The sequence below is a fragment of the Oncorhynchus tshawytscha genome, linkage group LG10 (genome assembly GCF_018296145.1).
Source record: "Oncorhynchus tshawytscha isolate Ot180627B linkage group LG10, Otsh_v2.0, whole genome shotgun sequence".
Taxonomy (NCBI): Eukaryota; Metazoa; Chordata; class Actinopteri; order Salmoniformes; family Salmonidae; genus Oncorhynchus; species Oncorhynchus tshawytscha.
In genome coordinates, this window is record NC_056438.1 from 58,327,554 (window position 1) to 58,342,449 (window position 14,896).

The 14,896-nt window shown below is 42.4% G+C and overlaps 1 protein-coding gene across 1 annotated transcript in view; it reads left to right on the forward strand.

The window, feature by feature from the left end:
• LOC112260516 (contactin-associated protein-like 2) overlaps positions 1-14,896 on the forward strand; it is an 80,101-nt gene that overhangs the window by 53,421 nt on the left and 11,784 nt on the right. The window contains exons 9-17 of the mRNA XM_024435690.2: positions 4,515-4,664; positions 6,498-6,660; positions 8,070-8,176; positions 8,414-8,533; positions 8,796-8,911; positions 9,247-9,331; positions 11,975-12,131; positions 12,337-12,464; positions 12,575-12,745. Of these exons, the coding sequence (XP_024291458.1) occupies positions 4,515-4,664; positions 6,498-6,660; positions 8,070-8,176; positions 8,414-8,533; positions 8,796-8,911; positions 9,247-9,331; positions 11,975-12,131; positions 12,337-12,464; positions 12,575-12,745 (1,197 nt within the window). The remainder of the gene's footprint in view (positions 1-4,514; positions 4,665-6,497; positions 6,661-8,069; positions 8,177-8,413; positions 8,534-8,795; positions 8,912-9,246; positions 9,332-11,974; positions 12,132-12,336; positions 12,465-12,574; positions 12,746-14,896) is intronic.

A 14,896-nucleotide genomic window follows, 5' to 3' on the forward strand; every position in this document is an offset into this window, starting at 1 on the left:
AATTATAGGCATTTAGCAAGACACCCCCAATAAAGGTGGCAGGGTAGCCTAGTGGTTAGAGCGTTGGACTAGTAACTGGAAGGTTGGAAGTTCAAATCCAAGACCTGACAAGGTACAAATCTGTTGTTCTGCCCCTGAACAGGCAGTTAACCCACTGTTCCTAGGCCATCATTGAAAATAAGAATTTGTTCTTAACTGACTTGCCTAGTTTAAATAAAGGTAAATAAAAGAATAAAAAGGAGTGGTTCTGCAGGTGGGGACCACAAACCACTTCTCAGTTCCTATGCTTCCTGGTTGATGTTTTGGTCACTTTTGAATGCTGGTGGTGCTTTCACTCTAGTGGTAGCATGAGACGGAGTCTACAACCCACAAGTGGCTCAGGTAGTGCAGCTCATCCAGGATGGCACATCAATGCGAGATGTGGCAAGAATGTTTGCTGTGTCTGTCAGCGTAGTGTCCAGACCATGGAGGCACTACCAGGAGACAGGCCAGTACATCAGGAGACGTGGAGGAGGCCGTAGGAGGGCAACAACCCAGCAGCAGGACTGCTACCTCCGCCTTTGTGCAAGGAGGAGCACTGCCAGAGCCCTGCAAAATGACCTCCAGCAGGCCACAAATGTGCAGAAACCGACTCCATGAGGGTGGTATGAGGGCCCGACGTCCACAGGTGGGGGTTGTGCTTACAGCCCAACACCGTGCAGGACGTTTGGTATTTGCCAGAGAACACCAAGATTGGCAAATTCGCCACTGGCGCCCCGTGATCTTCACAGATGAAAGCAGGTTCACAATGAGCACATGTGACAGACGTGTCGGTCTGGAGACGCCGTGGAGAACGTTCTGCTGCCTGCAACATCCTCCAGCATGACCGGTTTGGCGGTGGGTCAGTCATGGTGTGGGGTGGCATTTCTTTGGGGGGCCGCACAGCCCTCCAGCCCTCCATGTGCTCGCCAGAGGTAGACTGACTGCCATTAGGTACCAAGATGAGATCCTCAGACCCCTTGTGAGACCATATGCTGGTGCGGTTGGCCCTGGGTTCCTCCTAATGCAAGACAATTCTAGACCTCATGTGGCTAGAGTGTGTCAGCAGTTCCTGCAAGAGGAAGGCATTGATGCTATGGACTGGCCCGCCCGTTCCCCAGACCTGAATCCAATTGAGCACATCTGGGACATCATGTCTCGCTCCAACCACCAACGCCACGTTGCACCACAGACTGTCCAGGAGATGGCGGATGCTTTAGTCCAGGTCTGGGAGGAGATCCCTCAGGCGACCAACCGCCACCTCATCAGGAGCATGCCCAGGTGTTGTAGGGAGGTCATACAGGCACGTGGAGGCCACACACACACTACTGAGCCTCATTTGGACTTGTTTTAAGGACATTACATCAGTTGGATCAGCCTGTAGTGTGGTTTTCCACTTTAATTTTGTGTGTGACTCCAAATCCAGACCTCCATGGATTGATACATTTGATTTCCATTGATCATTTTTGTGTGATTTTGTTGTCAGCACATTCAACTATGTAAAGAAAAAAGTATTTAATAAGAATATTTAATTCATTCAGATCTAGGATGTGTTATTTTAGTGTTCCCTTTATTTTTTTGAGCAGTGTATATATATATATTAACCCCAAAAATATATGTGGTATTGGAAATGATGCAGACAATTACATTGATGGAAGCAACAGTCTATCCACAATATTAAAGTTTATCCACCACCTGAAGAAAAAAAAGTAGGGGTGCTGTACAGAAGATAGCCCTATTTTAGTAAAAGACCAAGTACATATTATGTATGGCAAGAATAGCTCGAATAAGCAAATGAAAAAGACAGTGCATCATTACTTTAAGAAAGTTTCTTCAAGTGCAGTCGCAAAAACCAACCAGCGCTATGTTGAAACTGGCTCATGAGGACCACCACAGGAAAGGAAGACCCAGAGTTGCCTCTGCTGCAGAGGATAAGTTCATTAGAGTTACCAGCCTCAGATTGCAGACCAAATAAATGCATCACAGAGTTCAAGTTACAGACACATCTCAACATCATCAACTGGGCTCCCGAGTGGTGCAGTGATCTAAGGCACTGCTTCTCAGTGCAAGAGGCTTGACTGCAGTCCCTGGTTTGAATACATGCTGCATCACATCTGGCCGTGATTGGGAGTCCCATTGGGCGGCGCACAATTGGCACCAGTGTTGTCCTGGGAAGGCCGTCATTGTAAATAAGAATTTGTTCTTAACTGATTTGCCTAGTTAAATGGAGAGAAAAATACATAAACTGTTCAGAGGAGACTGCATGAATCAGGCCTTCATGGTTGAATTGCTGCAAAGAAACCACTACTAAAGGACACTAAGAAGGAGAGACTTTGCTTGGGCCAAGAAACACGAGCAATGGACATTAAACCGGTGGAAAATTTGTCCTTTGATGTGATGAGTCCAAATTTGCATTTTTTTTGGTTCCAACCACTGTGTCTTTGTGAGACGCAGAGTAGGTGAACGGATGATCCACAGCATTCTGCAACGAATACGCCATCCCATCTGGTTTACGCTTAGTGGGACTATCATTTGTTTTTCAACAGGACAATGACCCAAAACACACCTCCAGGCTGTGTAAGGGATTTTTTATGTAGTGCTGCATCATATGACCTGGCCTCCATAATCACCCGACCTCAACCCAATTGAGATGGTTTGGTATGAGTTGGACCGCAGAGTGAAGGAAAAGCAGCCAACAAGTGCTCAGCATATGTGGGAACTCCTTCAAGACTGTTGGAAAAGCATTCCAGGTGAAGCTGGTTGAGAGAATGCCTCTGAGGTGCAAAACAGTCATCAAGGCAAAGGGTGGCTACATCGAAGAATTTAAAACTTTTTTGGTTACTACATGATTCCATATGTGTTATTTCATCGTTTTAATGTCTTCACTATTATTCTACAATGTAGAAAATAGTACAAATAAAGAAAAACCCTTGAATGAGTAGGTGTGTCCAAACTTTTGACTGGTGCTGTCTTTTTCTATTCATATATCAATGCCTTAATTGGGCAAAATTAAATAGTAAAAGTAAGGAAGGGAGAGAGAGAAAACAACGGAAATAAAAGTACAGCTTGCTTACAATTTCAGTGTCTTAGGCTCTATAACATTTTATCTCTCCCAATCTTTTTTCATATTTGGCCATTTAAATTCATCCCATCTACTCAGGCCTTTTATAGCCTGTCTGCGAAGGGAACATTCCAATTTTTTTTCTTCAGATCATAGCAATCATCATGTTGTCCTGTTCCCTTGTCAGTTCGTTACTTAAAGAAATAGATCATGTCTATAGCCTACAAATGAATGGGTTGCCATTTAAGCTGCATAGCCAATAGTCATTAAAGTGTTATTAATTTAGACAGATCGCTTGAGTGGTACTGTGATTGTCTTTTCAATAGGTGTGTGAGTGAAGGCATTAACAACACTTGTCTTTCTCTTTTGTGTCTTTGATGTGGTGGGATGTAATAGTCCATCTTCACCTCATTTCAGTTGCCTAAACAGTTCAATGGTCCAGTGACCCATCTGTGCTACATTGTCTGTTAAGAGGCTGTCCTAGTCTATGCAGTTCATTCAAATCAAATCACATTTTATTGGTCACATATACATATTTAGCAGATGTTATTGCGGGTGTTCCTAGCTCCAACAGTGGAGTAGTATCTAACAGTGCAGTAGTACATAAAAATGATTCACAACAATACACACATCTAAAAGTAATGCAGGGTTGAGTAGCCAGGTGGAAGCCTGCCAGTGATGGCTATTTAACAGTCTATTTAGAAGCTGTTTTTCAGTCTCTCGGTCCCAGCTTTGATGCATCTGTACTGACCTCGTCTTGTGGATATTAGCGGGGTGAACAGGCCGTGGCTCGGGTGGTTCATGTCCTTGATGATCTTTTTGTCCTTCCTGTGACATCGGGGGCTGTAGGTGTCCTGGAGGGCAGGTAGTTTGCCCCCGGGGATGCGTTGGGCAGATCGCACCACCCTCTGGAGAGCCCTGCAGTTGCGGCCATTTCAGATTGTCAGAAAAGTGTACAGTGTGATTTTTAAGGGTTAAGCCAGATTCAGCCTCCTCTACACGTTTGCCCAGTTCAGTCAGTTTATATTTTTTTGACATTGAATATTTTCTTCATATGCTTAGACAGTTTCTCATTGCAGGTGCAAATTTCTGTTAGTAGTGACTCTAAACTCACTTTAGTCGAGTCTGTAGCTACTTGGTCCATGGTCATGTTGTTTCGTGGTGTTTGTCTCCATTTCTCAATCTAGTGTTTGCCATAACATGCAGTTGCCAACATAACATTTCAGTTATTTCTGAACTTTAGAGTCAAGTTCTTTCATATTTAAGAAGGATATTTTAGTAAAGAGAGGGAATACCAAACAGATCTGTATATCATAGTCTTTCTCAGAATGTATTTTTGTTTTTCTGATGTTTCAGTAATTGCAGTTGTCTGCTTATCACCCACCGTGACTGTGATTCATGAGGCCATATTGTTCTGTCTGTGGTCACTGTTAAGGTTCGGGGCTCAACGACGGCCAGTGGCATAACGTCTATCTCCATGCTCTGGAGAACTGCGCCATGCTGACCATCGATGGTGATGAGGCGTCCACGGTCAGAACGGTCATTCCCATTCAGATTAGAACAGGGGGCCAATACTACTTTGGAGGTATATACACAGATGGTCTATAACAGAACCATATAGCTCTATACTGGACAGGTATATGGCTCTGGGCCAGATTTCTCAAAAGCATAATAAGGCTTATTTCATCGTTAGAACCTTCGTAGGAGCATCTTTACATTCTCGAGCTGTTTCCCAAACCCGTCTTTATTAACGGTGCACTTCAAATCGCTTGTAATCTTATGCCTGCCTCAGACCACTTGTTGAACAGCTGAGTGCATCGTTAAATCACCATTTGTCCTCCTGTGTCACTTTACACACAGGAAATATCTGCTGAATATAGAATGAAGATGTTTATCTTTCTCTCTGTGACCGCCGAAAGCTTCCTAATTGAATATAAATAGCCTAAAAATTGTACATATAGGAGCAGAAGGCATTATACAACGCGTTTCGACTTCTAGTTGGCATCTTTCAGGTAGCGTGAGGAAGATTCTAGAAGTCGAAACATGTTGCCGTTGTGTATCCTGATGTGTACTGCTGACTGCTCCTATATGTATTATTTTGTAAATATTTTCTGTAAACAGTTCACTAAAGTTTGTTGCTATGTAGTGGCCGCCTACTCGTCTTTCTTGGATTACCTGCCATTTAGGGGCCTACCGTCCCACTGCCATATCTCACCCTGCGATGCATCGTTAAAACACTCGTAAGAGATGGAATTTAGGTTTACAAGTGTTTTAACAATGCATCGTTACTATAACGAACTCGGATGCATTTCCCAAAACACCTCGTAGTGAGAACTTTCCCTTTCGTACAAGCTTGTTTTTATATTGAAAGGATTGAAACAGCGCTGCTATCAGATCACATTTCTTCATTCACATTTTACATTCACATTAGAATTATTGCCTATATGGCTGCAAATATTGAGACAGTTTATTCCAATGCTTAGCCTACCCTATAATACTAAACTATCGTAGATTTGGCATATCATTGTGCACATGTTGTTACATATTAAATATGAAGGAAAACATTTGACAGCCTACAGTTAGCAAAATAGAACTCAATGGAATGAACATGAAATTGATTTTAATATGATTTCAATATTGTCCTATGTAGTCTATAGGCCTACTGTATTCAATACTGCATTCATCTCTGTTTTTATTTGAAGCATGGTATTATCTTTTGCTTTTTTGTAACAATTGCAAAGACATTTTCAACTTTGTATTTGTAGTCAACTTCGTTCTGAAGTTATCTGCGGTCACAGAGAGACATCTTGATTCTATGTTTAGCGGAGATCTTGTGTGTATAAAGTGACAACACACTTAGCTGTTCAACTAGTGGTCTGAGGCATTAAATAACAAGCGCTTTCAAGTGCAACTTCAGTGAAGATGGTTTTAGGAACAAGCTCTGAGATTTAACGATGCGCCTACAACGGTTCTTACGATGAGCATACCCTTTAAATGCTTTTAGGAAACCAGGCCCTGGTCTATAATGTGTAAACCCTCATAATGGGCTTGTTACTTACTTATTCATGATGACATTTCTATAATTCAGTCTGACAAACAGGATTGTGATTTATTGTGTGTACAGTACATGTCTTTTTGTGTTTGGCATGCTTTGTAAGAAAATCCTCTTTGTTACTTTTGATTGGTTGCCTTTTTGTTTTCTTTTTGTTTTGTTAGCCTTTGAAGATGTTTCCTTCAAGACAGTGTCTTAAATATTGAATGAAACTCTTCCCTAATGATTCAAACGAAAACACAACACTCAGAATTAATGTTGCTTATTACTTGTAATGTGTCTCTAGAGTTTACTTTTCAAACAGAAAGCTCTGTCTTGATCATATGGTTAACTTTGGAACTCTTTCTCCCTCTTGTCCTCATGCAGGCTACTTCCTGCGTACCAACACTCCCCCTGCCCAGCGCTCCTTCCAGGGCTGTATGCAACTGATCCACGTGGACGACCAGCTAGCTGACCTGGTGGCGGTAGAGCAAGGCAACATGGGAACCTTTGAGAATGTCAGCCTGGATATGTGTGCCATCATAGACAGGTAATATTCTATACCATTCCCCAAAGATCTTATTGAGCTTGATAATCTAAGCAGCCTTTTTGCTTTGCTGTTGATCATGAAAGTGAATGTATAAAAACCTACTGCGACATTACCTGAGGGGCTGGTTGCTCATGGGCATGCATTACACAGCCTTTTCATAAAGACGGTAGGTGGCCCATCAAGATCAAGAAAGCATCTCACACAGCGACACAGCGAGAGGCAAGGATCAGAGGATCACACAAGGCTTGCTAGTGGATGTCTTGGTGTGCAATCTCTGTGCTCCTGCTGGTAAATGCCTGTGTACACAGCCAAACAGGCACACATCCCCAATGCAAAACTCATCAAAACAATGAAGTGGAAAAGCTCTGTTGCTTCTCCCGAGATATGGAAATGCAATTTTAGCAAAAGGTTACTCAGTCCACCTGGAGAATTTGGACATGCGCTTACATTCTTATCAAGATAAGCACATTAAAGGTATTCTCACAGTATGTTGGTTCACTCCAACACATGGTTCTGGTTCATAAATGGAATCTTATTTCTGCTTCTTATTCTCCGTTAGTGATGAGGAGTCAAACTGTAGATCCTGTTATTCCAACCTTTTGTGCTGGAATTGTTAACGACACCCTTTGAAATGTCAGAGGAAGACATTTTCAAGACCGCAAAAAAAAGTTCTGGATGGTCATTGTTTTCAGCTTAACGTCCTTAGTCAAATCAAACTATATTATTGTTCTAGGGACATTTGTGTAATATGTACATATGATAAATCCATTTATGGCTGAATACTCTTGATGTGTTGTTCATTTGACTGATCTATTATGGCCAAGGTTATCCGATACACCAGATTTTCTCTCCCGTTAAATAGGAACGTTCCAACATCTCTGCCCTGTGTAAATGTACAGGATTGCGATGATGAAATCGTCATTCTAAACTATGCTAGCAGGGGGAGTTCAACTAACTTCAAAGGGCTGTTACCACAGCCCTTTGATCACACCAGCAGGTTTAAGGAGGTCCTGCACTGGACATGGACTAAGAGAGTACAGTGATACAGCCTAACGTTCACCATGAAGTGGTATCAAAAATACATGAAACCAAGGTCACGAACCTCCTCACAGCACCCGTGTGTTGGCTGATTACTGTCATGACACGGCGACAGCACGGTAACATCCTCTGTTGTCTCACAAAGGTCAACGTATTTCAATTAGATGTCTTCTTGTTGAATTTGTATCCATCCATTTCCAATGAATTAGTTTTTTTAGCGTAAATTATATTTGAAATATGCACTCTATGAAAGTTCTTCCTATGTTGTCCTATCTATTCTCTTCTGACCCATCTGTAGTTTCGCAAAGGTCAAAGTAGTTAAATTAGAGGTCACTTCTTCTTCATGTGAGAATGATCTCCCCCCCACACAGATGTGTCCCTAACCACTGTGAACATAGAGGCCGCTGCTCTCAGACCTGGGATAGTTTCAGCTGCTCCTGTAACGGGACAGGATACACCGGGGCTACATGCCATACCTGTAGGTATCCTCCCCTTCCTCCTCCTTAGCCTATCAAGACATCTTCATCTATGGTCTGTCATTATTCATACCCTCAGGGACCCATCTGAAACGTCAGTCACATTTTTGCACATCATTCACCTCCCTTACAAATGGGGAAACACCTGGATTTGTAATGATGAATAAGTCATTCTACTGCAATGTCCGCTTCATAATACACGTGGTTTCCTCTCTCGCGTGTGTATTCCTCCTCTCCAGCCGTGTATGAACAGTCCTGTGAGGAATACAAACACCTTGGTAAAACATCTGGCACGTACTGGATCGACCCTGATGGGAGTGGTCCTGTTGGCCCCTTCAAAGTCAACTGCAACATGACTGGTAAGAGTACCTCTCAATAAGACCCAAGATGAAAATCAACTAAACCATCTCTGCGTCTGATGATTTTGTCCCATCCCAGTGGGCCAATCATGTTAAAATCATTATAACCAGATTACAACCAAATCTGGTATCTGATTGGAATGATGTCATTGCAACCAGTTTTGACTGCATTGATGGCTGACCCACATTTAATTATTCCCCTGTAAATATTGTACATGGCTGACTGGTTTATTGATGGTGTTGTTGACTGTGTGTGTTGCAGAGGACAAGGTCTGGACGACAGTGAGAAACAACCTGTCTCCCCAGACTTCAGTGACTGGCTCAGACCTGGAGGGGAAGGCTGTGCTGCAGCTCAATTACAACATGTCCACAGAGCAGGTCACCTTATGACCTTATGACATCTTCACCCATTGAATCATTCATGAAGGAACCATCTCAATGGGAAAGAAATCTGTATTTTATCAGTGGGTTTAATGGACCCGCATTAAGCCTAGTTTCATACAATAAAACAATACTCAATGGAGAAACTCTATATTTTCAGTCTAGAGAAACCAGCCCGATGTGTATTTTCTATGTATTTTGATGTTACAGCCGAAGACACTAGCTAGCTACGTTTTTATTAAAGATGTTCTCACTGTATTTTCACTCCACTAATATTACTAAATGTTATGCATTCTGCATTGCTTAAACCCTCTTTTCTCTCCCAACGACAGGTGACAGCCATCATGGGCAGTGCGGAGTACTGTGAACAGCATGTTGCCTACGCCTGCCGAATGTCTCGACTGCTCAATACGCCAGGTAAAGAGGATATTGGTGTTTGTATGTTAATTGTTGTGTACATCTGAGAATATTTTAAGGATCTGTTTCTATTGGACAGTACTGTAGTATCCTTTCCAACAAAGACACAGCAATTTAGGCATCTGGAAAGAGAAAATGGCAATAATATGTTGTCTTCTCTTTCCCCTTCCCAGTGTTTGTTATTGATGAATGTCCATTTAGGTGTTGCTAGATTGTTTAGCCGGTTGTTATTAGCATTATGGCTACACCTGAAGAATATTCTTATCTATTTGATTTGGCAAGTGTTTCACGAGATGTTAAGGCAAGCTGGCGTACATTAGACAGCGGCAAGCTGGCGTACATTAGACAGCGGCAAGCTGGCGTACATTAGACAGCGGCAAGCTGGCGTACATTAGACAGCGGCAAGCTGGCGTACATTAGACAGCGGCAAGCTGGCGTACATTAGACAGCGGCAAGCTGGCGTACATTAGACAGCGGCAAGCTGGCGTACATTAGACAGCGGCAAGCTGGCGTACATTAGACAGCGACACAGCAGTTGTCATCCCTTGTCATTACTCATAGAATTGTGCCAAGCGTTTATTGCGGTGGCTCTGAGAAATACGACCTGTGATAAATGGAACTGGTTTATTCCCTTAAGCCAACCATATGGAACATTATAACTTAAATTCCATGACAGCCACAGAACCTAAAAGCTTGTCAGTTTCATCCAACAATGTAGTGTTTTTTTTATTTTTTTTACCTTGTTTGATTTTTATCTCATCTGGCGTTATCAAGCAACAGCCGTTCCCCCTGAGGGTCCATAGAGTTCTGAGCCTGAGGTTTTGTCAGCAGCAGGTTAGCCCCAGATCCCAGCCTCTAGAGTAGACACTTATTTGTGCATCACTCGGTGTATATGAGCAGCATAACAAGCTCTCATCATGTCCTTTGGATGTGTTAGGATCTGAGACAGGGGCCTGACTGACTGGAGACGTTGACAGATAAAACCCACACATCATTAGTGTTCTGGTGAGCTCTGTACACCTTGCTGCTCAACAGCCGTTTAGCATGGTGAAAGGGAGCGTGTTGGTTGGCAAGATCAGTGAGCTGAACGAGACTAGGAGTCAGAAATTCCTGGTCAGAGCTGCTGGTCGGTGGTAGTACCTCTCCCTCATTTGGTAGTCGTATTGTGTTGGCCTCAGTGGTGCCCATTCATCCAGTATTGAGGAATAGAAGTTTACTCTACCTCCCAGTTTCACCGCTGCTGGTTTGTCTCTCTCCCCTCACACAGACGGGAGACACTTGGCCTCCAGGCCCTCAGCTTAGCCTATTTCCCTTCTCATCACCATAAAGAACCTGAATTATTGATTACTCTATAGCCAGGGAATACCCAGAACCCCACAATGGTCCATGCTGCTCCCCTGAATCTCTCTCTCTATCCACCCTCCTCTCTCCATCCACCCCCTCTGTCTGTCTCTCTCTCCATCTCCCTCTCTTCACCCCCTGCATGTGGACCAGTGTGGAACATGGATACCTTGCAGGGGAACAGCCTGTGTAACAGCCTTTGTTCTCTCCCTGGAGCCTTACCGCCTCACTCTGTGTCCCCTTGGCTTTTACAGAATTTTTTTTAGCCGATTTCTGAGGCATGTGTTGAACAGACCACCCCTGTGGCTAGAAACAGCGGTCCCATTGTCCTTCAACTATTATTTCCCCATTGATGCAAACATTGCGTAAATATTTCACTGTCAGTGGCTTGATACCAGACCCCTTCAATAATGTACTACCAGCCAATTATTATTTTTCATAAAATTATTATTTGTCATTCACTGGAGGGAAACTTCAGCCAGGTGCTGCTGATAAGTAACAATGACAAGATGGAAAATGGCAAATGAAATGATATTTTCTTGTCTTTCCCAAATTACCATTGTGTAAACATAGTTTTTTCCCACTGCTTATTGTTAAGCATGCCTGTTGTTTGACTACTTGAAATTCAAAAGCATAATTCACATTGTAAACAGCAAAACACAAGAGTTGTTCAGTGATCCTACAGTAGTCAGTATGACTACACAAGCACGGTGGAGATGTTGAACAAGAACAAATGCCCTGGGGTGTGTTTGTCTTGATAAATGATCTTGTTTGTCCATCTATACAAACAGACATTTCCACTTGATGTGATTCCTCACGCCAGTTATTTCCCCGTTCCTTAGAGCAAGTCAGTTTTGATTACCTGGAGTGCTGAATAACACTATCGGTCTGTGCTGCTGTTGGTGTGGAACAGGAGGAATAGCTGATTAATAGACCACATAGCTTGTCTCAATCAATAAAAAAAGTAAAGTGTCAAATAGAGTGAAGGAAAATGGATCAGCTGGTTACACTTGTTTAAGGATCTAAACATAGGACTGCACATAACATAAGCAGTATAGGCATCAATAGCCTCTTCATCTCAGTTTCAAGGCTATTTACTATGCGAGTTTGACATCAACAACGGTAGCATGTTATTGTCTGTGTACCAGTAGAGAAGAGTACATGAAAAAAAAACTGCTTAGACTATCTATGGTCATTTGTTTACTGTAGATATACACACATGTTGTAGCATGATGCTTATGTATTGAGTATGTTGTTGTTTTGGTAAGTTCTGTGCTGATTCATGTTGTTGTTATTTTGCAGAGGGATCTCCATTGACATGGTGGGTTGGCCGGGCCAATGAGAGGCATTTTTACTGGGGTGGTTCAGGCCCAGGGATCCAGAAGTGTGCCTGTGGAATCGAGAGGAACTGCACCAACCCCAAGTACTACTGCAACTGTGACGCTGACCAAACACGGTGGTGAGTGACTGAACAAGACCATAGATTCGATGTTACAGTATTAAAATGTAGTTTTATAATCTAGTTATCCTGAAATGTCATACATGAAATGAATCAAGACATGATATATTGAAAACATTTGCTTTGTGCTACAATCTTACTGTTGTGCCTTTTGTAGTGAAAATATTCCTCTGTATCTCACATATTTGATTTATTTTTAATTTAGGAGAGAGGACGCTGGTCTTCTGGTGTATAAAGACCATTTGCCTGTGAGTCAGGTGGTGGTTGGTGACACTAATCGTGCTGGCTCGGAGGCTAAATTGACTGTGGGTCCACTGCGTTGTCAAGGAGATGGTGAGTTTGTTATAATTTCCACACCTATGGTAGTATTTTGGGCCATTATTCTCTGCTTTGTATGACTAGAATGCACATTGAGTGATTCATGTTTCCTGTCTGTTTCCCAGGTAACTACTGGAACGCAGCATCCTTCAACACGCCTGGATCCTACCTGCACTTCCCTACCTTCCAAGGGGAGACCAGTGCTGACATCTCTTTCTATTTCAAGACTTCCTCCTCTTATGGCGTCTTTCTGGAGAACCTTGGCAACGCTGACTTCATCCGCCTGGAACTAAAAGGTGAGTATACCACTACTCAGTAACAGGTCGATATACACTACCTGTAGACTTATATTATGGATGTGTGTCTGTGCAGTTCAATATCAAAGCTCTGGGTCAACATCTGCAAAAAATTATCCCATTACAATATATAATGTATAGATGCAGTAAAAATTCAGTGGTTTTGGACAGTGTTGATAAGGCTTATTCACAGTAGATATCGACTTTGACTTGCCACTATGACTTTCCACTATATAAAAAGTATCTTGTCTGTCTTGTGGCCACAAAACAAGAATCTCATGTTCCTACTAAAAACAAACCACCAGCCACTAAGCAATTGTCACCTGCCATGTTCCCTGAGAGCTACCGTTCAGTTCTTAGTACAGCTTCTCAGTCAACTCTTGGGGACTGTAACAAGATGGTAGATTGAATTTTGGGGGACAAGTGTGTGTGTACTGTAGAGTCTCAGTCTGAGAACATTGTGAAGGTGAAACCTCCCACGGTACCTCTAGGGCTCTCCATAAAGGCTGCCATCCATCTCATCGATCGTAGTCCATACTTCTCTCAGTTTATATTCAACTTCAGTGCTTTAGAAATCTCCACTTAGAAATGGCTAGAAGTCAGTATTAACTTAAAGTTCACCAGCACAGTGGGAACCCTGTTTGGAAATGGTATTGTTAGATGAAATTGGTTTCCAGTGACATTTAAGCATGATTTGTGAGCTGGTGGGAGAGCAGTTTCCTTCCGCTGGGAAAGATCAATGGTCAGAAATATCTTTGAGCTGCTTCCGTCGCCTCAGAACCCATTGTTATTGTTTCTGACCCTTTTTCTCTGGCAGGTTTGAAGCTTTACTGACGCCATCTTTTGGTGCAATGCGTTGACAATCTTTGAGCAGTATTATTAGTGATTCAGTTGCTCTGAAGAAACACGGTCTCTTCTTTGGAGACAGAGACAGACAATATTCTGTTAAAAAAACATTTCATATTCAATATTTTCCCCCCATTTTAATATTCACAAGGTATAGTATTAGTTTGCCAAGGGAAATTGATTTACTAAGCCTCTGGTGAGCTTTTATATTTTAAACAGTTTTAAACACTCTTGAGTACTAGTACACATTAGAATTTCTCTTTAGAGTTTGGCACTGGCAGTTGTTTTAATGAGACTTGGCTCCACTCCAAAATTCCTCTCTGAGCTTCAGAATGTTCTCTGCCAGTCCTGCAGGCCAAGCATCTGCTCTGAACAGGTGGATCTATGATTGACAAGGCTCCCCCATGTCATCTCCACAGCTTCAGTACATGCTCTGAATGGAGAACAAATGCAGTCAGACAGCTCCCTTTAATATAGATCTATTGAGTCGGTTGGGAAATAAAATCAAATAATGATTCTCCCAATGTGGTCCAGGGTGAGACCCCCTGGTAAGTGGAAAAGAGCTCAATCACAATCGCTGTGAAATCTCATTACTCGATGGCAGCCTGGAGTCTGATTTATGTGGATTAAGCAATCGGACAGGGTGTTGGGTGATTAGACAAGTTGTCAGTATGTAACGTACGTCTCTGTAGAATTGGACCCAACAGGGGGTATGATGATACCTGTCAACAGGGTTTCAATAAAGTAAATGATGATAGACGGGGAAATGAGAGAACTGTGTCGTTGTGAAAGGAAGAAAGCTATCTCACTATCTCACTGCTCCCTGAAGTATTTGTCTGCTTTACGCATTTATAAGTGTTGGCTGATAGGTACTTGTCAAATACACATCTAGAAAGTGATCAGTTTTTCAGAGCTGTGAATTATACATAGTGTCATTCATTTTTATTTTGAAGTCATGATTTCAACAAGGATATTTCAAATCATGATTTCAACAGCAACGGAAATTTATACAACAGTTTCCTTCGTATTCATGGGAAAAGCCAACACTGTATGTAAGCAGAATTCCATTTCGGTAAAAATGTTTGTTAGCTTTTCAACCACTCCGAAACAGACCAAGTTCTTTCAAATCTCCTGTATAGCCCAAGCCTAATCCTTGTTTCAAAAACTACCTCCTTGACACATTTCCACCTCCTTAATTAAGTTGTTTCTCACCAAAAATGTCTTACTTACTTATCCTCTTTGTGCCCACCTGCTCATAAGGCAGATACAATACCTCTCCACTTCTGACAATCCAAAGCCTGTTTG